The 22,925-nt window shown below is 39.7% G+C and overlaps 1 protein-coding gene across 1 annotated transcript; it reads right to left on the bottom strand.

The window, feature by feature from the left end:
• Positions 1-269: 269 nt before the first annotated feature.
• On the bottom strand, positions 270-9,539 carry LOC140522763 (prostatic spermine-binding protein-like). The gene is made up of 4 exons (XM_072638046.1): positions 9,504-9,539; positions 8,098-8,155; positions 3,973-4,090; positions 270-1,068 (listed from the first exon to the last, which is right to left on the bottom strand). Exons 2-4 carry the CDS (start codon positions 8,150-8,152, stop codon positions 732-734), a joined length of 510 nt encoding a protein of 169 aa, XP_072494147.1. The 5' UTR covers positions 8,153-8,155; positions 9,504-9,539; the 3' UTR covers positions 270-731.
• Positions 9,540-22,925: the final 13,386 nt, after the last annotated feature.

The following is a 22,925-nucleotide window of genomic DNA, read 5'->3' as shown; positions in this document are numbered from 1 at the left end:
CCTCAAAGTTCAGAAAATGGATTTGTGGAAAGTACCAAATGTTCCTTGGATTTGAGCACAGACCCTCCATGGCCTTTGGTCCTACAGGGAGCAATCAAAGATGACTATTTCCTAATCTTACTCAGTCCCCCTTTCCACAGCAGACAATCACTATTTTTTTCTGTTTTGAGGGTTTCCTATATCAAAGTGAGAACTTCTGTTGTTCCCACATCCTGCCCCCATAACTGCCAAATTCATTCCCCAAAAAAACCACACTTTACAACCCAAGACACAGCTTTTGCAGAAGCTTTATTGGCTGATTAGACTTCTAAATCTCCTGAGGGTACTCTCCCCATCACAATCTTAACTCGTTTCCTCCTTCCCTTGTAGTCTAGCAGCTTCTGGGGGAGCCACATCACCTGGGTGGTGGGTATGCTTTTCCCTCCCAGATCCCAGGGTCCTTAGGCCAGCCATTGGGTCCAGGTCTCTGGAAGAGTAATCCAGGTCATGGTATATATAGATTAAAAAGAAAATCTCAGGGTAACTACAGGTTCTAATCTTTTCCTAGTAGGGATAAAGGGCTTAATATAGTGTTCAGTAGTTGTAGGATGCAAAGCAATGGCATTGTTAAGTTGAGGTGTCTTCAATAGGGACTCAGCTGAGGTGTCTTGGGAGGCACTTAGGTGTTTTCAGTAGGCCCAGCTGAGGAGTCTTCAGCAGGGGGCTGATGTAGTAGGATCTAAAACAGGTGTTTAAGTTGTTGAAGGTATTTCAGTTGCGGTAAACATTTCAGGATTGTATGACCAATCAAATTCCAGTTTTTTGATACATGTAATTCCATATAAACCCCTGATGCCACTGAGCTCCATATCCTCATAAGGTGGGTACTTGTCAAAATAGTTGCCGATAGTCTTCCCCGCTCTGAAAATTCTCCCAGTGTTGGTTTCCATCTCTATGAAACGGATGCAGACCTTACCCTGGCCTGACACTCTTATTATGCTTTCTCCATCATAGAGAATGAGACTTGACTCACTGCCCCCTGAGACTCCGTATCTGGGACTCCATTCATCACCGATTTTTGCCTGTATGCTGCAAGAAAAGAAAATTTTAAAATTCCTTTGAACTTCAGAGTTATCTCCCCCAAACATTTTCTCTAGATAAGGACACATTTCCCCAAACTGGATCGTAAATTACAGGAGAGAATTTGGGGATTGTTTGTAGTTTCTGTCCTGGGTCATCTCCAGGAAAGGTGATTCTAGAGCCCCCATTGCAAATTACTATCTGCAAGACACTGTGGTGGACAGAATTCTGAACTTGGAGCAAAGAGACCAAGGTTCAAATCCTAGTTCTGACCCTTATTATCTGGATGATGTTGGGCAAGTGACTTTACTCCTTTAGGTCTCAGTTTCCTTATCTGTAAAATTAGGGATGGTAATATTTGCACTGCCTGCCTCACGGAATTATTGTGAGGAAAACACTTTACAAACGTAAAAGCGCTAAATAAATGTGAATTCTAATTTCCCTGTCTCCAGTTCAACATCAAGGCAAGTTTCTTAAATGAACCTGTTTCCCATCTACAAAGTGTGGTGGTTGAATATTATTATCTTTAAGGTCTATCACAGTTCTCACTTGTCTTATTCTTTCTTATATATTTTAGGAGCTCTTCCTGCCCTTATATTCTACATATGAGGAATCTGAAGCCAGTGACATGAAACCACTACCCTTTTTCCCCCTTATATCTTTCCCTACACATTAACACTTCATTGTCTTCTCCCTGCACCCAATTTAATGAATATGTATAATCAGGCAAAATCATTCTGCACAGCGGTCAGGAATGAGAATGTACGTCTGACCTTATACCACTAGTTTGTCACCTCATGTGTTTTCATCCACTTCTTTTGAAGTCACGTTTGGTGCCTGCTTTGCTCAGAGTTCTCAGGTCTTTCAAAGTTGTCTCTCACTTTATTATTAGGATCATCATGTGAATTGTTGCTTATTTCACCCTGCAACAGTCTTTCCACATTTCTCTAAGTCTTCCATGTGCCTCCTTCTTTTCTTCATCAGTAATCCACAATCATTTTTTCAGCTCAGTTGCCATGAGAAGTGAGACCTCTCTATGCCCTGTCCCTTAAAACTGCCAAGGTCCTTGTGTTTGGTAATCCCTGCAGTGTGTGTTTAGGAGGTATCCTCTATCACTAACATGATTATTAAGAGTTAGTAATGGATGGGGCAGCTAGGTGACACAGTGGATAGAGCACCAGCGCTACAGTCAGGAGGATCTGAGTTCAAATTTGGCATCAGGCATTTACATCAGGGTCTGTGTGACCCTGGGCAAGTCACTTAACCACACTTCCCCCCCCCCAACTAAAAAACAAACAAGGAAAAGGAAACACAAGGGTTAGTAATGGATAATAGAGGCTTTAGTGGGGGACACAGAAGAAGTCTGAATTTCAGGTTGAGCACGTGCTTCTTGCTCAATACATCTTATCTCCAGTTTCAAAAACAGAGCTTCTCAGTCTATACTCAACATGCCAGGGTAGTAGAAAGAGCATGAACTTGGAGTGGAAACACCCAGGCTCTGATACCCTCTTTGAATTCCACTTCTCTCATCTGTGAAATGTGGATGATAATACATACACTATTCACCTCACAGATTACTATAGAAGTGATTTTCTGGAGGGACATCCCATTATTCCTTCTTGCCACATCATCTGTCTCTTGCTAAGTCCTACCCCTTCTGAGGCAATGAGACCCGATGGTATAGAGGAAAGAGAAATTGATCTAGAGTCAAAGCACTTGGGTTTGAATCTTGGGCCTTCACATTACTAACTGTATTTGAACTATTGTCTTAAATTTCTTGTGCTTCTTTCTGGGCTTCTGGAAACTTCTCAGTTTCCTTATTTGTAAAATGAGTTGGACCAGATGGTCTCTGAGGTCCTTGCCAGCTCTAGATCCTATGATCTGCAAAATGAAGGGGCTAGACTCAATGATTTCAAAGCTCCTGTCAGTGATGACATTTTTTGATCATTCATTCTTTCATTCTTTTACTCTCTCATGGCTTGGGACTAAAGAGGGCAGGAAATGGAAAAACAGGGAAACTGAGACTCATCCTTACAAAAAGGGTAAGGAACAGTGGTTATCTTTGTATGAGTGATGAGTCTGCCTAACTACCTGGCCAAAGTCAGTTGAAGGAGCTCTGGTTTCAGACACTAAGTTGAGCTTCTCTAAAGTTGGGGTTACTGTAGTCCTGGGATGGGAGCAGACAACCTGGAAAATGGAGAGGGTGATGGGCCTCAATTCTATCCTTCCCTATGCATGTGCTCTCCTACCCAGGCAACCCCAATGTTCAAAACTCTCTCATTTGTTGCCTATGTATGACCCCTAGTTTAGTTCCGCAGTTTATGTCCTATGTGAGTAGACGTATGTTGATTATAAGTCCTCAGAAAACAGAGGATCTGTTGATGTGCAAAACTGAGCATAGAATCTTGTGCAATTAATAATTTGGAGTCATAGAATCTCAGAACTGGAAGAGACCTTAGAACCTAAAATGTTGAAGTTGAGAGGGACCTTAGAACACAAAATATTTCCAATGTGCATCTTCCAATCTTTCCATCTTCCAATATTTCCAGTTTTCTATCTGCAATATCCTATGATACCAGAGTTAGAAGGAATGTTGGAAATCACCTAATACAATGCCATCATTAGAATGATGAGGAAACCAAAGCTTAGAGAAGTCATGACTTCTCCAGGCTTACACAGGAAATGAGTGGGACCTTTGGGACTTCTAGGCTAGAGCTCTGGTCTCCTGACTGTCTGTCCAGTGCTCATTGCCCTTACAAAGTCTGTTTACAGAGATCACTGTTGTTGTGGGAAGGCTAAGGTGGATGATGGATAAAGAGTGGAGGCTGGAGCAGAGGGACTTTGCAGTGAAAAACCAGACTCATGGTTTCAAGGCAAGCTGGATCAGATGGAAGAGGCCTGGGAATTCCTTACCCTCTTAAGAAGCCCAGTGGTCCAAAGAAAAATTTTATGGCCCGCACAGTGTCTCCAAAATACTGCCCACTAATGGAGAAAAGGGTACCAGTGCCAGAGAGCTCCTCTGAAAGTGCACCTAGAAGAGGAAGGAAGAGAAATATTGCTATGAGGTGTGACATGTGGAGGAGGATTAAGAGTTTGGAGATCTAGGAGATCTCCAAATGGTTAGTTACTATTATAACTCATTGGGGTGGGTCTGGGGAGAATCCCTAAGCTTCTCTGAGTGTCATTTTTCTGACTCAAAAAATAGGGCTAATCCTATAGGCTTACTGTGAGAATTAAATCCCCTTCAGTTCAATTTCTGAAGTACCTACTATGTGTAGGACACTTCAAGGCACTGGGGATGTAGGCAAGATAACAGTCCCTATCCTCAAGAAACTTAAATTGTCCTGGGCGTGGGAGTGAGGCCAGGACAATGGGATGTATAGCATGTCCACCAAGAAGTCAATAGGAGGTAACAAAGTGGGAGAGAGCCCTAAGAAATGAGGGAATCAAGAAAAATGTCCTGAAGGCAGTGTCACTGAATAGAGCCTCAAAGAAGATAAAGATTCTGTGGGGCAGTGATGAGGAATGACTTGTATGGAATGCACAAAGATAATGAAGTAATAGAGAGGTAGCATCCCCTCTGGGCTCTCTCCTAAAGACTCAAACTCTAAAGTCTCAATACTTTGGTCAAGGTTTAAAGACATAGTAGGAATGGTGGTTACAAGGTATTTCCTCTCCATGAGGATGGTCTGAGGGATCTCTATAGGGAACACAAGTGGTTCAGACATCTCACAGCTCTGGAACTGCAAGCTGTTCCTGTGAAGAAAATTATTTGATGCAACTCCAAAGGAGTCAAGATGTTCATATTCCACATCTATCATATCACAGGATCTTTGATTTAGAGCTAGAAGGGATTCTAGATAATAGTAATGATAATAACCACAATAATATTAATAGTTGGGGTCACACAAGCAACAGGATAGAGGACTAGACATTTTTGGGCACTCTCAAACCTTTCCAAAGCAGAAGTCATGCAAATGAACATAAAGCACCTTCATCTGTCTCTCTGGTCAAGCACGCCCAGAGTCCAAAAGATGGTAACCCCTTCCCCCACACCTATGAACTGGTGCTCACCAAGCTTGAGCTCACTCAGTATGTCTTTCCCCATCCCTCATGCTACCAGCAGTGAGGCTGCACTAGTAGACCCAAGGAGAGTGTTGCAACAAAACTCAATCCCGCATTCCATACTCCCTCCCTCTTCCTGATGCTGGGTAGACCCTACCTCCAGGTTGAAGTAGTTCTTTTGGACTAAAATGGGCATCCAATGCAGTGGCATCTTTCAGGAACAAAACCATGTGGGGAGTCTGGGGTGGATGTGTGTGAAGGGTACAACCTTGTAGGACCAGCACTGAAAAGCTCTGAACTTGATTCCATGGTTGTCAGTGCTAGAGCGTTTAGCACCAAGAAATCCGCTCTTTTAACTTCAAGTGCCAGCATAGAAAACTTAAGGGAGAGGGAGTGAAATAGTGCACCATGCGGGGGGCTGTGGATCACTCTACTAAATTAGGGGAAAAGAACATATCATCTAGCTGAGGCAAGTTCTGACCACCCAAAAGTCATGTGGGCCAGACACCTAGCCTGGTGAACTGTGATTTGTCCAGCATGGGAAGAGATCCCCAACAAAACCATGATCAAAAGGGAGAGTGTCAGAAAGTGAATAGGGGAAAAATGAGAAAAAAGAAATGAAATTGTCAAAGATCTTAGAAAGAAGAAAAGTCCGAGACCTTGAACATCACTTAAATCAATAAGGAAAACATTAACAACCAGAGGAAATGTGGTCTCCAGATTTGGTAACTGAGATTGGGCATCTATGAGAAAGTACTGCAAAGAAAAAGGAAATAATCCAACTCTTGATGATACAGAGGACCTTGAGAAACGTGACGAGAATGGGGATCCACAACATGTACCTCCTTGGTGAAAAAGGGAAATAGGAATTCTGAGGGCAGAATTTATGGCTTGCATAGCAAAAATAATGAGAAGAGAAAAACTGGGATCTGTAATGGGAAATCTCAGCAGAGAGATAACAGAGAGAACAATACATTGGGAATATAAATATACAGAAGTGAAGGACAATTTAGAAGAAGAGAAGTAAAAAGCAGTAACGTTAAAAGCAAATATGCACACTATGCGAGCAATAGATACTTATTTCAAAGACAAAGATACATTGAAACAACCTAAGGATCATATATTTCCCAGAAAACACAAGGGAGAACTAAGAAACTTCAATGCTATAATATAGAAATAATGAAGGGGACTTGTGAGAACAGCTGAACATAGAAAATGAAATGCCAATAGAAAAAATTCTTAAACTTTAGAAAAAATCCTTTAGACAGCAAGCTTCTAGACCCAGAGTGGTTACAATTCACAATTCAGTTAAGAAACAAGTTCTGCAAGTGATCTGGAGAAAGACTTTTAAATACAAAGGATATTTAAATAACACAAAACTATTCTATACTCACCAGAAGTGAGAATGAACAAGTAATTTTCAGAAATAGAAATCAAAATCTTCAATAGTTATATGAAAAGCTGGTCTAGATCACTATTGATTAGAGAAATGCAAATCAGAATGTATCTGAGGTACCTCCTCATACCTATCAGAAATGACAAATATTGGATGGGATGAGAAAATATAAGTACCCTAATAAATTGTTGGTGGGCTTATGCACTGATCTAACCATTCTGGAGAACAATTTGACCTAAAGAACCATATGCCCAAAGGTCTATAAAATTGTGCACATTTAGAGTTTTGACTTTTGACTGAGCAATACCAGTACTAGGTGTATACCCTAAAGACATCAAAGAAAAGGAAAAAGACCTATCTGTACCAAAATATTTCTGGTGGCAAAGAATTGGAAATTGAGGGGAAGCTTCTCAATTGAGGAATGGCTGAATGAGTTGTGACATATGACTGTGATAGAGTACTATTGTGCTATGAGAAATAAAAAGTGGGTGGTTTCAGGAAAAAAAAAACCAAACATGATTAGACGTATATGAAGTGATTCCACATGAAGTGAGAAGAATCAGGAGATCATTGTGTAAACGCAGTGATTATCAGCTCGGAAAGATTTGGCTACTCAGATCAGTACAATGATGCAAAATCATTTCCAGATACCTCATGATTAAAAACTGCTATCCATTTCCAGAGAGAACTGATGAACTGAGTGCAAATTGAAGCATAAATTTCTTTTTCTTTAAAAAAAAATTATTAAAGCAAAGGAATTGATGGAACATAGCATAGTATTTATAACAGAAGGGGGAAAAATTATTACTAAAAAATACCAATATTAGAAATAGGAAAATAGAAACCTAAGTCTCATAAATTTAAATGTGAATGGAATAATTAATTCAATAAAATGAAAAAAGATTGGATAAGTGAATCCTAAAAAGCAAGAGTAGCATTCATATGATCAGACAAAGCAAAAACAAACATTGAAAAAATAAAAAGGGATAAACTTGGAGGCTGTATTATAAAAACAACCAAAGAAAATAAATCAATACAATAATAAACTTTTATGTTCTAAATGCCTATGCATTCAAATTCCTAAAGGAAACATTTGAGCTAGACACACTATTGGTGTATGCTATGAAACACACTAATATAGTATTGGTGGAGCTATGAAATGGTGCAACTACTTTGGAAAGTAATTTGGAATTATGGAAATAAGGTGACTAAAATGTCTATACTCTTTAAACCAGAGATTCCATTTTTGGGTTTATAACCCAAGAAAACCACGGATAAGAAAAATGTCCCCATATATTCCAATAATATTTATAGCAACACTTTTTTATGATAGCTAAAAATTGGAAACAAAGTAGATGCCCATCAACTGGGGAATGACTAACCAAATTGTAGTATTTGAATGTATGGGAATGCCGTAAGAAATGATGTGTGTGCTGTAAAAAATGACGTGTGTGACAAATATAGAGACACATGGAAAGAGGAAGAGGTTTTCAGCAGGTGGAGAGATGCACATGGGGTAAGTCTGTCCCAGGAGTGGAGAGGAGCCTGAATAAATGCAGGGAGGGATCAATTCTTACCATGGAGACTACAGACTATTCCTCCTAAGAGGACAAGGACCAGGAAAGATTGCATGGTCTGGAAAGAAGATACAGTGGCATTAAAAAACCATTCAACCATATGATTTGTTTATTTACATTCTAAATTTTCAATTTTTTCTTATGAACTTAATCACTGTCAACAAGTACAAACATTTTCATATACAAAGAACAAAAATATATGTCCAATCTTGAATCCAAATATGTCTTTTTCATATAGTTATTCTTAGAAGGATTATAAAATTTAACAAGGTAGTAATAAAATTGCTCTGTTCATTACCACTCTTTTTTCTATTTATTTAAAAGTATTTTATCAATGCTCTTTTTTTCCTGCCTTTCTGTTCCTAACTACTGTCTCCTCTGCTATTATGACCCCCTCCATAACACTGAATCCCAAGCTCTCTCTTGTAATAGGTAGAGTCCAACAAAACACATCAACATGTTGGCTGTATCTGAAAATGTATGCCTCATCCTGCACCTGTAATCCATTTCCCGAGAGAACTGATGAACTGAGTGCAAATTGAAGCATAAATTTCTTTTTCTTTAAAAAAAATGATTAAGGCAAAGGAATTGATGGAACATAGCATAGTATTTATAACAGAAGGGGGAAAAATTATTACTAAAAAATACCAATATTAGAAATAGGAAAATAGAAACCTAAGTCTCATAAATTTAAATGTGAATGGAATAATTAATTCAATAAAATGAAAAAAGATTGGATAAGTGAATCCTAAAAAGCAAGAGTAGCAATCATATGATTAGACAAAGCAAAAACAAACATTGAAAAAATAAAAAGGGATAAACTTGGAGGCTGTATTATAAAAATAACCAAAGAAAATAAATCAATATAGTAATAAACTTTTATGTTCTAAATGCCTATGCATTCAAATTCCTAAAGGAAACATTTGAGCTAGACACACTATTGGTGTATGCTATGAAACACACTAATATACTATTGGTAGATTTAGAGTTGGAAAGGGACCTTAGAGGTCATAAAGTCTAACCTGCTCATTTTACCGATGAGGAAACTGGGTCTGGGAGGTTACATGACTTGCCCAGAGTCATAGCTAGTAACTGATTAAGGCAGTATTTGAACTCAGGGATTTTTTCACTCTAAACCCAGAATCTCAAGGAACTCATATTCCTTTCTCCTATTCTGTTCCATGCTTCTCAAACCTCCTCACCCTTCCTAGATCTTAGCTTGTCATTTATGTCTCTGTCTCTGTCTCTGTGTCTGTCTCTGTCTCTCTCCTGGTCTTTGAAAGCTCTGATGTCTCTAGATCTGAATGGAGAAATACCATCCTCATTCCCATTGCCGTGTCTTGTCCCTTAGGTCCTGGGCTCAGATCTCATCCTAGGGCCCATCTGTTTCCCCATCTGTTGCTTACCTGTTCTGGGCTGAGAGTGCTTTGCTGGTCTCCACAAACCCAGCTGATTTATACTTACCCATTGTTTATTTAGATGAGTGTGAGTTCTTCCTGGTGACAGCTGGCTTGGCCCAGCCCAGCCCTGCTTCCTGAAGAACCCTCCAAGCTTGCTTTTAGAATTGTGAGGGCTCCTCATGAGAGCTGCCACTCAAATGGTGACCTTTGCATAGGGCTTACCTGAAGTTAGCTAAGAAATGTTCTTGGATGTGTAGTGCTACGTATGTACAGACCCTTGCTGTATAGAAGAGAGGGTATGGGTGCAACAAAGAATTGAGACCACCTTTTCTCTCCCTGCCAAGAGAAATTTCTATCCTGGATCCTGATGGATGTTTCTAGGCATTTTGGAGGTGGTCCCTAGGCCCTGAAGTATAGGTAGGGGATGCATCCTCTTAGAGTTGAAAGAATCCTGGATATGGACTCAAGTCCAATGTTTTGGGCTTTGTATGACCAAATCATTTCGCATTTGACTGTATTAATTTCTCATCTGTATAGAGTGGGTTGGGGTAGATGATATCTAAGCCCACTTCCTTTTCTAACAACTTGAATCTATGAGTGTATGGCCCATTGTACGGTGCTGGAGAAGAAAGGAATGATGGTGAGACCCTTTGGACTGACTCAGGAAATGCCAAGTCCAAAGTCCTTACTGTTCTGACATTATTTGGTTTACGTTCTAAGGGTCTTCCATTTAACCATCTCTGACCTTTCTAGGCAATTCATAGTTTCCAGATCTCTTCTTTTTTTCTCCTTATCCTGACTCTCAGTGGGCAAACAATGCCACTCTGTTGTCCAAAATCTTGAATCTTTGTTCAAGGAAATGAAACAGAATCAAGTCATGATTACTTCCCCAAGAAAATTGTTTTTGGCCCTTCTGATAGATCTCTATCAGGCTCCTGGGGTGGGGCAGAGTAGTGGGGAGGGTTAAAGGAGAATGTCTTGGAAAATTCTTATACAATGAACTTCTTTTTCTCCACTCCCATTCTTCCATCCAAGTGATATAGGAATGTCACATAAATTTATTGATGGGTCAAATTTATCCTTGTGAAAATATTATTGGGCAGAATTGTGTTATTTCATAAGCCTATTTGGTTAGTGTATTGAGTTGGGGGAAGGCTTTGGAGAAAAATGTCCCTCCAGTTTTCTTCTTGTCTAATCATTCTCCCTGTTGTTTCTTTTCCCAAATATTATGAAAAGTCCCTTGTTCTTTGTTGACTTTTCTATGTCTCTGAACCCTAATGTTATTCTTATCTGCCATACCGCATGAACTGACTTCTTGCATCGTGGTGTAGCTGAAAGAATGTTGGTTGGGAAGGAAGCAGACCTTGGTTTCACTCTGCGTCTTGGACGCTGACTTACTTTGTGACCTTGGGCAAGTCATTTAACCTCTGAAGGCTTTAGTTTGCCCTCTGTAAGAGGAAAGAGTTAATCTTTCAAGACTTTTTGATATCTGGAATTCTGTGCCATATGGGCTTCTCCATCTGTGAATACTTTGTATGTTAATTTGAGATCTCTCATAGTACTGATGTTTTATATTCAGTGTTCCAAAGTCCTTACTGTTCTGACATTCTTTGGTTTACATTCTAAGGGTCTTCCAGCTTTGGATTCTCTTTTCTGCCTTCTAAGGACTCTTTCAACATCGATATTCTGCATTCCATGGTTCCAATTGTATCAAGTGTCCAACCTCTTTAAGTTACTATATTTTTCAGCCTCTGATTGTGCAATACCTATCACCAAAACTGCAAGGTGACTCACCCAGTTAAATCAAACAATGGGTCAAGTCAATGAGCTTGATTTGACTCTGGTGCAAAAATATGTAAGGGGAAACGAATCAGACCTCTGATTTCATTAGTATAGTAAACTTTGGGGTGAGGAAACTGCCTCTATCAATGCAGCATAGTGCCTTCTCTGCAATGTAGGCTTAGAGAATTTACTAGAGCGCTGAGAGGTCCAATGACTTTCCTGGGTCACACAGCCAGTAAGTGTCAGATGCAGAACTTGAACCCAGGTCATCCGGTTTTGAAACCAGCTTCCTCATCCTCTTTGCCTTGCTTCTTTTCCTGAGGGAAGGTAGAAAATGTATGTGTGTATATGCACATACATGTATGTATACACACATATGTGTATACATATTCATACATGTGTATATGTATGTGTGTGTGTGTAAGAAATTTCCATATCCTTAGTGAGTGAACCATTGGGTCTCTTGAACCTTCACAACCTTCTTTTCCATCATTACTTGTTTGGTTCCCTCTGGTCTGAGGAGGTGACTCGTTGCATAGAGCTGGCCAGATGCTGAATTTGACAATCATTTTGATTGATAGCCACTCCATCTATGATAATCCACATCTGTATCTCACTGTTGAAGAGATCCTCCTCTTTCTTTCTTTCACTCTCCTTCTCTTCTCTTTCTTACTCTCTATCTTCTGTTTTTCTCTCCCAGCCTCTCTGTCTCACTTTGTCTCCCTATCCTTTCTTTTACTTTCTTCTCTCTCTCTGTATCACTTTCTCTCTCACTCTGTCTCCTCTCTGTCTCTCTCTTCCACCTTCTGCTCCCCCTCTCCTTTCTTTTATTCCCTTCTCTGTCTTTCTCTCTGTCTCTCTCTCTTTCTCCCTCTTTCTCTGTCTTTTTTGTCTCTTTCTCTCTCCCCTCCCCTCTCTCTCTCTCTTCCTGTCTATGTCTGTGTGTCTCTCTCACTTTGTTTCTCTCTTTCTTTGTGTGTCATTTTGTCTCTTTTTCCTCTCTGTCTGTCTGTCTTCTATTTTAGAAATTCTTTCCCTTGGGGACCTCTGCCTGTTTTCTTGATGCTTGGGGTTTGCGTATCTTTCTATGGCTTTTGCTTTCCATACACCTGTCCTTCCTCAGTCCCCATCAATCTGGTTTCCACTACCCAAATGCTTCAGTGACTGCTATTATCAGCAACACTAATCGTTTATATTCAGAATTAATGACCTTTTTGTGTACACCTTCCATGACCACTTTGCAATATTTGTGACCTGATAGGAATAGGACTTGGCTTGGAACCAGCAGAGAGCTGGGTTCAAACCTCTTCCCCCCACTCCCATTGCAACTTCTAAGGTGTATCACCTTGGGCAAGTTATTTAACTTTTCTGAAGCTCAGTTTCCTCATCTGTAAAATGGGTACACTCGACCCTCACAGGAATGAAGTATAAAAGGCTTGCAAATTTCAGAGGACTGTAGTTATGTCAGCTATTATTGTTCTTCCCTTCTACTGGGTACTCTCTCTTTATCTGACTTCTAAGACATTGTTCTTTCCTAGTTCTTAGGGAGATGGCATGCTGTGATAGAAGGAGCATTGACTCTGAAGTAAGAAGGCCTTGGTTCAAATCCTGCCTCTGATGCTCGTTTTGTGTGTAGCTTTGGGTAAGTCCTTAACCTCTGTGGGCCTTAGTTTTCCCATCTATAAAATAAGAAGATTGTACTCGATGCCCTCTGGGGTCCCTTCTGACTCCAAGTCCATGATTTGTTCACTGCTTACTTTTCCAGCTCCTAACCTTGTTCATTTCTCAAGGTTCTATCCTTGGCACATCCTCTCCCTTCAACTTTTGTCTCTAGCCCTAACCTCTCTCAAGAGCTCAAAGCAAGCCACTTAACCTCTGATTCGGATTCTTCATCTATAGAATGACAATAATGATGGTACCTACTTCCAGAGTTGTTGCTAGGATCAGATGAGATAATAGCTGTAAAGTGTTTTTAGCACGGTGCCTGACACAGTGTTGTGGTTGTTATTCAGTTGTTTAGTAGTGTTTCACTCTTCATGACTCCATCCGCCACAGCAAACCAGGCCCTTCTAACCTCCGCTATCTCCCAAAGTCTGTCCAAACTAATTTTCATTGCTTCCATGATGCTATCTCTCCATCTCATCCTCTGTCATCCCCTTCTCACAGTAGTCTGATGTAAGACTGCGAATACAGATAAGAGTCTTAGAGGCAAGGGAACTTTCTTTTCTATCTGGGACATAAAGGACACAGGAGAGCTAGAAGTGCTCAACGTAGTAATGTCAATGTGAGTTCCAGAAGAGGAGTGAGACCAGACTGACTTTGGGAAATCACAGAAGGGTCAAGAACGGGGTTCACCCTATAGTCCTGCAAGGCCATGCCACAAAGCATGACATAGTGGATAGAATGAACTTGGGAGTCAGGAAGATCTGCATTTGAATCATAATTCAGATACTTGCTGTATCTGACTCTAAAATTCTTGAACTTCTCTTAGCTTCAGTTTCTTCCTCTGCCAAACGAGGGGATTGAACTTGATGGCCCTAAGGCCCCTTCCAGCTCTCAGTCTATGATCCTATGATAGTTACTCTTCCTTGAGTACACCTGCATCCACAGGACACATCATCTATAGCTAGGATAAAGCTGAATAAAATTATAGAGTACTTTGTTGTACGGAGTAGTTGATGCCAAATGATATTTACATTCCAGTTCTTTTAGGAAGGACATTTCTAAGAAGTATGACTGAAGCTCATACTGGGACTAAGTCTTTATGGGCTTGATGAGAAGAATTACCAATATTAATGCTACATGAATGAGTTCAAAGTTCCCTAAGGAAGTAATGGATGTACGTCAATAGGAAGGTGGATACATCCCACCCAGCTTAACTCCATTGGTCTTCTCCATTATGCCACCTGGAACCTCACAATCCTGCAGGATAAAATCAGTCTTGGTACTTGCACCTTACTAGTACTCTGCCCCAGAGCAGCTCTGACTGGAGAGTGGAGTGGGGAACTCTTCCCAACACCTTGATTTATGGGTATCTAGGTCATCTATCTCTTCATTTCCTACCCAACTATCTTCTTTTGGATTTCCCCATAGTGCCCTCAGTGGGGTACCTTCCCTTTCCCCCAACTTTATATCTTCCTTTTGTGTCTTATTCTGTTTAATTTTCAGCTCTTTGAGGGTAAGAAGAGTCTTTCTTTCTTGTATTTGTGTCTGATATGGTGCTTGGTACATAGTAGGCACTTAATAAATGATTATGGACTGACTGACTGTGTGTGTGTGGTATGTTCAGACCTGGTAGACTGATTTGTTAACATTTGTTGGAACCAACTCCATCCAAAAATATTAACTTCAGGTAGTAAGCTGTGAGGCTTCATATCTGGACTGTGCCATGTCTTCTGTTTAGAAGTTTTCAGGAGAATAGAAACCAGTGGAGACAGGAAACACCAAAGGAATTCTGACCCTTTGCAAGCTTCTAGAGCCCTGGTTTAAAAGTCCTGCTCTCCAGCATGTCTATTTAGATGCATGTTGACATTGGGGCAATAGATATTTCTTGGAATGATTTCAGATCTCTTGTTGGAGCCTCTGCCGTGTTTTGGAGCTTGATGCAATCAGCACAATACTGTCTACCAACAGGAGCACCTCGCTATCCCCAAAGAAGCCTTCTTTGACTTAGACTTTCTGTTGAATCTGCTCTAATACAGTGGGGAATCCTTTTTAGTAAGTGTAGATTCCGTTTTGTACCTTGTGTGATGTTTATTATCAGTGGGTCATATGATTTCTGTTGTTTCATCTTCCAAGAACTTTTGAATAGTTTTGGTTTATTGATGGGGAACACTTTGTTTTAAAGTATCCCAAGGGCAGCATTTTGTTCTACTGATTCATTAGCTTTTTGTAATTAAAAAATGATAAGTGCAGTGCTATTGTATATTCTCTGCTCCTTAAGGCAATTGCAAAATGGTAAAGATGTGGTGTGTTTTTGAATATTACCTGAGAAAGCTGGCTTATTTGTATTAATACCTTCATCAAGGATGCTCTCAATGTGTTTCAGGATTATTCTAGAAGATTTTATAGAGACAGGAGAGCAAGCATGCACGTTGGAAGTTGCTGATGTTTCACTGTTTATCTGATTTTGAAATTGATATAATCCAAGATTTTTTTCCATACCTTTGGTATGTTCCACTCCTTTAGATACTTTGTAAATAAGTTTCTCAATGTGCTTACAGTTTTATCACCTCTAGCAGAGATCTGCGGTACATATACTTAATTTAATTTGTCCACTTTTCCCATTTTTGGTACTTTTTCTACTTATGTAAGCCCTCTGGGATTGTGATGTCAGGATCAAAGTAAGATAGTTTCCGTATCCCTGATGGAGAAAACAAATTGTTTTTATATACAGTCACAGACACATACAGATGCACAGATACGTAGAAATATATATATATATTTGTGGCATTTTTCTTCTGTCTGTAGTCCTCTGTTTTCATCCTTGATTGTCCTGGAGATGAATTTGTTTCATCAGTTACCTAGAAAAACTTTGTTTACATTAGTTTTTCCCTCCACTGCTTTTCTTTGCTGCATGAGATCATACTAATCATAATCATCTATCAATCATCTTCATCACATTTTACAAATTAATTTATCCTAACTCAGATTAAAACATAAATTTTTATGGCAACCATCTCTGTTTGACAAATAAGTCAAATCTTTGCTGACATTTTGAGGCTATTTCAGTTTTCTTGTTGCAGCAATTAATTTACTTTGGTTTAACTTTTGGACAAAATTATTATAGTTGGTTTTGATGTTATTTTTATAGTCCATTTCCCAAGTCTGATTTTTGAATAGCTTGTTTAAATAATTTGGGATAAATAATTGTATGCCACAATTTTTTTCTCATTGCTATTCTTTCTTCTTCTTTATTATGCATTTTGATATTAACTTTGGTTTGACTGTGTGTAGACAGCTAACTCAGAAATCACCTCTGTGTCCATAATAAATGTTTTCCTATGTGTGAACATGTAGTGCATTTCATTCTTCATGATATTAGTTGTTTGCTATGTATAGAGCCTACCATTTTCTTTTTCTTAAATTTAAGTTTTCAATACTAATTTTCATAAGATTTTGAGCTCAAAATTTTCTCCCAGTCTCTCCCTTCCCTTTATCCCAAGACTCCGTGCTTTCTGATTACCCCTTCCACCAATCTGTCCTCTTTTCTATCATACCCCTCCCTTCTCTTATCCCCATCTTCCTTCTTTTCTTGTAGGGCAAGATAGATTTCTGTACCCCATTACCTGTATCATTTATTTCCCAGTTGCATGTGAAAACAATTCTCAACATTTGTTCCTCAGTCTTTGAGTTCCAACTTTTCTCCCTTCCTCCCTCCTCAGACATTCCCACTGTGAAGGCAAGCAATTCAATATAGGCTATACATGTGTAGTTATGCAAAAGACTTCCATAACAGTCATGTTGTGAAAGACTAACTATATTTCCCTCCATCCTATCCCCCATTTCTTCTATTCCCTCTTTTGACCTTGTCCCTCCCCAAAAGTGTTTACTTCTAATTACTCCCTCCTCCCCTTTTCCCTCCCTTCTATCATCCTCCCACAGCTTACTTATCCCCTTCTTCCCTACTTTCCTGTGATGGAAGAAGGATTTTCATACAATATTGAGTGTGCATTATTCCCTCCTTAAGCCAAATGTGATGAGAGTAAACTTCACTTTTTCCCTGTCACCTCCCCCCTTTTCCCCTCCATTGAAAAGCTTTTTCTTGCCTTTTTTATGAGAGATAATTTGCCCCATTCCATTTCTCCCTTTTCTTCCCAATGTATTCCTCTCTCACCCCTTAATTTTTTTTTTTAAGATATCATTCCTTCCTTTTCACTTACCCTATGTTTTCTGTCTATATGTATATAATCTGTCCAACTATCCAAATACTGAGAAAAGTCTCAAGAGTTACAAATATTATCTTACCATGTGGAAATGTAAACAGTTCAGCCTTAGAAAGTCTTTTATGATTTTTCTTTCATGTTTACCTTTTCATGCTTCTCTTGATTCCTGTGTTTGAAAGTCAAATTTTCTATTCAGCTCTGGTCTTTTCATCAAGAATGCTTGAAAGTCCTCTATTTCATTTAATGACCATTTATTCCCCTGAAGTATTATATTCAGTTTTGCTGGGTAAATGATTCTTGGTTTTAATCCTAGTTCCTTTAATTTCTGGAATATCATATTCCATACCCTTTGATCCCTTAATGTAGAAGCTGCAAGATCTTGTGTTATCCTGATTGTATTTCCACAGTACTTGAATTGTTTCTTTCCACCTGCTTGCAATATTTTCTTCTTCACCTGGGAACTCTAGAACCTGACTACAATATTCCTATGAGTTTTTCTTTTTGGATCTCTTTCATTAGGTGATTGGTAGATTCTTTCAATATTTATTTTACCTTCTGGTTCTAGAATATCAGGGTTCCTTAATAATTTCATTAAAGATGATGCCTAGGCTCTTTTTTTGGTCATGGCTTTCAGGTAACCTCATAATTTTTAAATTGTCTCTCCTAGATCTATTTTCCAGGTCAGTTGTTTTTCCAGTGAGATATTTCATATTGTCTTCATTTTTTTCATTCTTTTGGTTTTGTTTTGTAATTTCTTGGTTTCTCATCAAACCATTAGCTTCCATCTGCTCCATTCTAATTTTGAAAGAGCTATTCTCTTCAGGGAGCTTTTGAATCTCCTTTTCCATTGGCTAATTCTGCTTTTTAGAGCATTTTTCTCCTCATTGGCTTTTTGGATGTCTTTTGCCATTTGGGTTAGTCTGTTTTTAAAGGTGTTCTTTTCTTCAGCATTTTGTTGGGTCTCCTTTAGCAAGCTGTTGACTTGCTTTTCATGATTTTCTAGCAATGCTCTCTTTTCTCTTCCAATTTCCTCCACCTCTCTTACTTGATTTTCAAAATCTCTTGTGAGCTCTTCTATGGTCTGAGATCCTTGCATATTTATTTTAGAGGTTTTGGAAGCAGAAACCTTGACTTTTATGTCTTCCTCTAATGGTATGTTTTGCTGTACCTCATCTGAAAGGATAGAGGAAAATACCTGTTCACCAAGAAAGTAACCTTCTGTAGTCTTATTCCCCTCCCCTCCCACCTTTTGGGCATTTTTCCAGCCAGTTACTTAACTTTTGAGTCCTTTTTCAATTGGAAGATATACTCTAGGGACCTGTAAGTTCTCAGTTCCTCCAAGGTGGCACAATCAAGGGAGAGGAGTTTACTCCTCTCCTGGCCTATGTTGTGATCTGGGAGCAACCATAAGCTATTCTGTCCAGGATCTGGGAGTACAGTTCCCTCTCCACAACCTCCTGCAGCTCCACCATCCAGCACTCCTCCTTACCCCCGGGCTGCCACTAAGGGCTGAGATTCAGACCAGGGTCTTTAGCCTGAGGTCTCCAGAAATGGATGCTGCATCTGCCAGGGGTTGGGTGCAGGCAGGACCCTGCTCCCTTCTCACCCAGGTGAAAGAGCTTTCTCACTGACCTTTGAAGCTCTCTCTGGTGTTTGTGGGTTGACTAATCTGGGAACCACAGCTGCTACTCAGGGTTTTGGGCCCTGAAACCTGCTGCAGTCCTGCCCCTACCTTGCCATGGCTGGGTTCTCCTTCAAGGGATGTGCTCTGTTCTGAACCTAGTGTGATGGACCTTTCCTGTCAGCCTTCCAGGCTGCTTTGGGCTGGAAATCTCTTTCACTCTGTCATTTTGTAGCTTCTGTTGCTCTCGAATTTGTTTAGAATCATTTTACATTTTTAGAAGTATTTTATGTGCTTTGGGGGGAAAACTATCACCGGTCCTCTGCCATCTTGGCTCTGCCCCCCTACCACTTTCTTTTAAGAGTAAGTATTAATGAAATAGGGATGAGAGGCTTCTCTGTAATCCAAAAGTTTTGGGCTCGCTCATTTCTTTCTCTTGAAGCATACTTTCCCATGTTATTTCTCCTTGTCTTCATTGTTCCCATATTTTCACTGAAGTCACCAAATATCAGAGCATCTGTTGTATGGATTTGGAGGGCCCTAGAAAAATTCAGCATAGAATTTCTCTACCAGTTTGATTGCTGTTCATTTGGAAGCTATAATAATTTTTATACTTTTCTTTTTACAAATGACTTTATCAACAGTATGGAAGTATGTGATGACCCACTAGCCCACAAAATAATATTTTTCCATAGTTTTTGAATATATAATAAAATTGACTCCATCAACCCCTTTCTTTAACTCTCCAGGGGGTACCTGTAAGCCTTCTTTTCATTAAATTGCAACTTCCTCTTTCTTCTGCTTTTGTTTATAGGAAGGAAATCAAGATTAATATGATTTGACTCCTCCAGGAATATTAATCATTAGTTAAGGATCTCACATTTAGAGTACCAATGGTCAAATAAAAGTTTACTAATGGTCTAAATACCATTTGATCCATAGTTCCCTCTGTCCCCTTTTATGTCCTTCTGTCACAGTCAATGCAAGAAGTTGAAGGGCATCGAAAGAGAACCCCAGGGCCATGTTTAATTTTTCCCTGTCTCATGGGTTGTCATGATCAGAAAAATTTTAGCACCAGGTAACCAGCCCAAGTGCGGTGAACCTTTCAGTGATAAGCAAGGCTGGTCCTCAGAAAACAGACCTGATTATTTTCCTCAGGCAATGCTCAAGATAGACTTTTCCAGCTTGTTCCAACCTGCTTGTGTTATGTTGGTATAGCCACCGAGAGCTCAGAGTGACTTCCATGCAACAATGAGGCATCTGAGTAGAACTTTTGTGGAGATCCTTTCAGCAAACACTTATTAAATTCAACTAGATAGGCAGAGAATTTATCAAATGCTTTTTGCAGTGGATACAAATAAAAGCAAGTAATTTCTACATTATCCATGTTCTAAAAAGTAAGAGGAAAGAAAGAGAAAAAAATATGCTTCAATCTGTACTCTGAGTTAGTCCATCAATTCTCCATATATGTAGGTAGGAATTGTGGTGGTTCAATGTATTGATCAGAATTACTAAGTCATTCATAGTTAATATTGTTACATTATTACTGTTCTCTTGATTCTGCTCACTTCACTTTTGCTCACTTCACTTTACATCTGTTCATACAAGTCTTCCCTGGTTTTTCTGAACCATTGTCCTTAATAATTTCTTATAGCACAATAGTATTCCATGACAGTCATATACCATAGCATTTAACCATTCCCCAATGGATGTACATCCCTTCAGTTTCTGATTGTTTGAGACCCCAAAAAGAGCTTCTATGAATATTTTCTTACATATGGGTCCTTTCCCTCTTTCTTTCATTTATTTGGAGTACAGATTTAGTAGTAGTATTACTGGGTCAAAGGATATGCACAATTTTATAGCTTCTTGGGCATAGTTCCAAACTATTTTCCAAATGGTTCAACTGGTTCATAGGAGCTTAAATTTTAAAGAAGGAAGATACCAAACAAATCGGGCTTGGGCAGTGGGAAAAGAGGAAGTTGAATAGAGATCTAGAACCAAGCAAGGTAAATCCAGAGCTAGGCTGTCAAAGCCCAAAGTGAGTGTCGGGGCACCATTCTGTTTTTATGGTGAGAGGAAGTTAATCACAGATGGAATGTCCGAAGACATTTGCAATGTTTTTTAGGCTCTACTATGGACAGAATACAGTGTAACACCTAGGGTACATGCTTAGTCCACTAGGTCAAACAATATGCTTTATGGAAGCTGCCAGAGTGGGCCAGGTCATTCCTTATGGAGGGGATTCTAAGGACAGCAGTTGGAAAGGCTCCAGATCCTAAACTGATGCTGCCTCCTAACTGGTAGAGACATTTAATGTGTGGCTCAACATTTGCTTTGCATTTACTGTTTATGAGTATGGAAGAGATGACCTTTACTCTGGAATTTACTTTTGATTTTATGAGACACATACTTTTATTTTTATTATAAATCCTTCTAGGGAGAATTCCAAGTTGACCCACAGAATTACCTTTGTCAGGAGAGTGGGCTTTGATTACAAACAATTTCCTGTTGTTACTGAAATTAAAAAGTTATTATGTAGGGCACTGATGCTGAATCAGCTGCTATTCCGAAGTACAAGAAAAAACATTTCATCCAAAGAGAAATAGGGACAGAGTATGCAGTTTTCAGAGACAGCTTTGAAACATCTTATGATATTGCTTTCCACAGTGATATGTGAGGATTTTCAAAATTGTCCAATCTGCAAGAGAAATCCCTGAAGCAGTTCTGAGCCAATGGCACTTTATTAAAGGGTCCCTTGCCCCCTCTAACGAAGTGGACCTCGGAGTTTCATCCTGATCTGAGATGTCCCCTTCCTCCAGGGCTTTGGTTTTAGAGTGCTTGATACTTGGACAATATAAGAGGAACAGGTCAAAAATACAGTCTAATTGGTGGATAGACCTTGCACTTGCCTCATGATTCCTTGAAAGCTCTTTATGGAACCAAAACCTCTGGTGCATCACAAGTACTCAGTGCTGATGGAGCCTCATTTATCAGTGATAAGAACACGATCCTGGAGAATGGGCTGAACACTTCCATAGTGTTCTCAACAGACCATCATCAAACAATGCTGAGGCCATTGACTGTTTACCTCAGGTTGATATCAATCCCTCTTTCGCTGAATTTCGAACTGAAGCAGAGGTTTTGAGGGTCATTAGGCTCCTTTCATGTGGCAAAGCATGTGATGCTGATTCTACTCCACTGATTAGGTAGAGGGACCATTACTCATACAAAAACTGACTGAAATTTTTTAGGTTATGTGGCAAGAAGAGGTTATCCCCTAGGAGTTCAAGGATGCCTCCATTGTCTCTCTCCATAAAAGTAAATTGAATAGATTGTCCTGTGACAATCACAGGGGGATCCTCTCTTAGTCATCACTGGCAAGATTCTTGCTAGAGTTCTCCTTAATAAGCTGATCCTCCATTTGGAAGATGGACATATACCTGAGAGCCAGTGTGGCTTCAGAAAGGGCAGAGGAACAGTCGATATGGTGTCTGCCACCTGATAACTCCAAGAGAAATGCCAGGAGCAGAATAAAGGTCTGTACACAATGTCTTTAGATCTGACCAAGGCCTTTGACATTGCTAGTCTTGAAGGCTTATGGAAACTTATGTCAAAATTTCATTGCCCAGAGAAGTTTATCAGCCCTGTACGTCAATTTCATGATGGCATATTTGCCCAGGTTCTGGATAATGGACAAGGCTCTCATGCCTTCCCAGTCACCAATGGAGTGAAACAGGGTTGTGTGCTTGCTCCCATGCTTTTTAGCATGATGTTTTTAGTCATGTTGTCAAATGCTTTTAATAAGGATGAACACAGCATCAAGGTCAACTACTGCACTGATGGTAAGTTCTTCAATTTGAAAAGGCTACAAGTCAAGATCAAAATGGAGGCACTGTTGGTGCATGATTTTCTGTCTGCAGGTGATTGTGCGCTCAGTGCAGCCGCTGAAGCTGAGATGCAACAAAGGATGGATCAATTCTCTGCTGCCTGTGCTAATTTTGGCCTAATAATTAACACCAAAAAAACACAGGTGCTCCATCAGCCACCACCACACCATTCATATGTGGAACCATCCATTACAACAAACGGAGAAATTTTAAATGCTGTAGATAAGTTCACTTACCTTGGTAGTGTACT

The sequence above is a fragment of the Notamacropus eugenii genome, chromosome 1 (assembly GCF_028372415.1).
Source record: "Notamacropus eugenii isolate mMacEug1 chromosome 1, mMacEug1.pri_v2, whole genome shotgun sequence".
Lineage (NCBI taxonomy): Eukaryota > Metazoa > Chordata > Mammalia > Diprotodontia > Macropodidae > Notamacropus > Notamacropus eugenii.
The sequence above is the reverse complement of the archived record's forward strand: the minus strand, read 5'-3'. Positions and strand labels throughout refer to the sequence as shown.

Excerpts from the sequence above, each read along its gene's own strand:
- LOC140522763 (XM_072638046.1), bottom strand. The coding sequence starts at position 8,152 with ATGCAATCTTTCCTGGTCCTTGTCCTCTTAGGAGGAATAGTCTGTAGT. Across the intron at positions 4,091-8,097 it reads AATAGTCTGTAGTCTCCATG|GTGCACTTTCAGAGGAGCTC; the intron begins GTAAGAATTGAT and ends TTCCTCTTCTAG. Across the intron at positions 1,069-3,972 it reads CCACTGGGCTTCTTAAGAGG|CATACAGGCAAAAATCGGTG; the intron begins GTAAGGAATTCC and ends CTTTTCTTGCAG.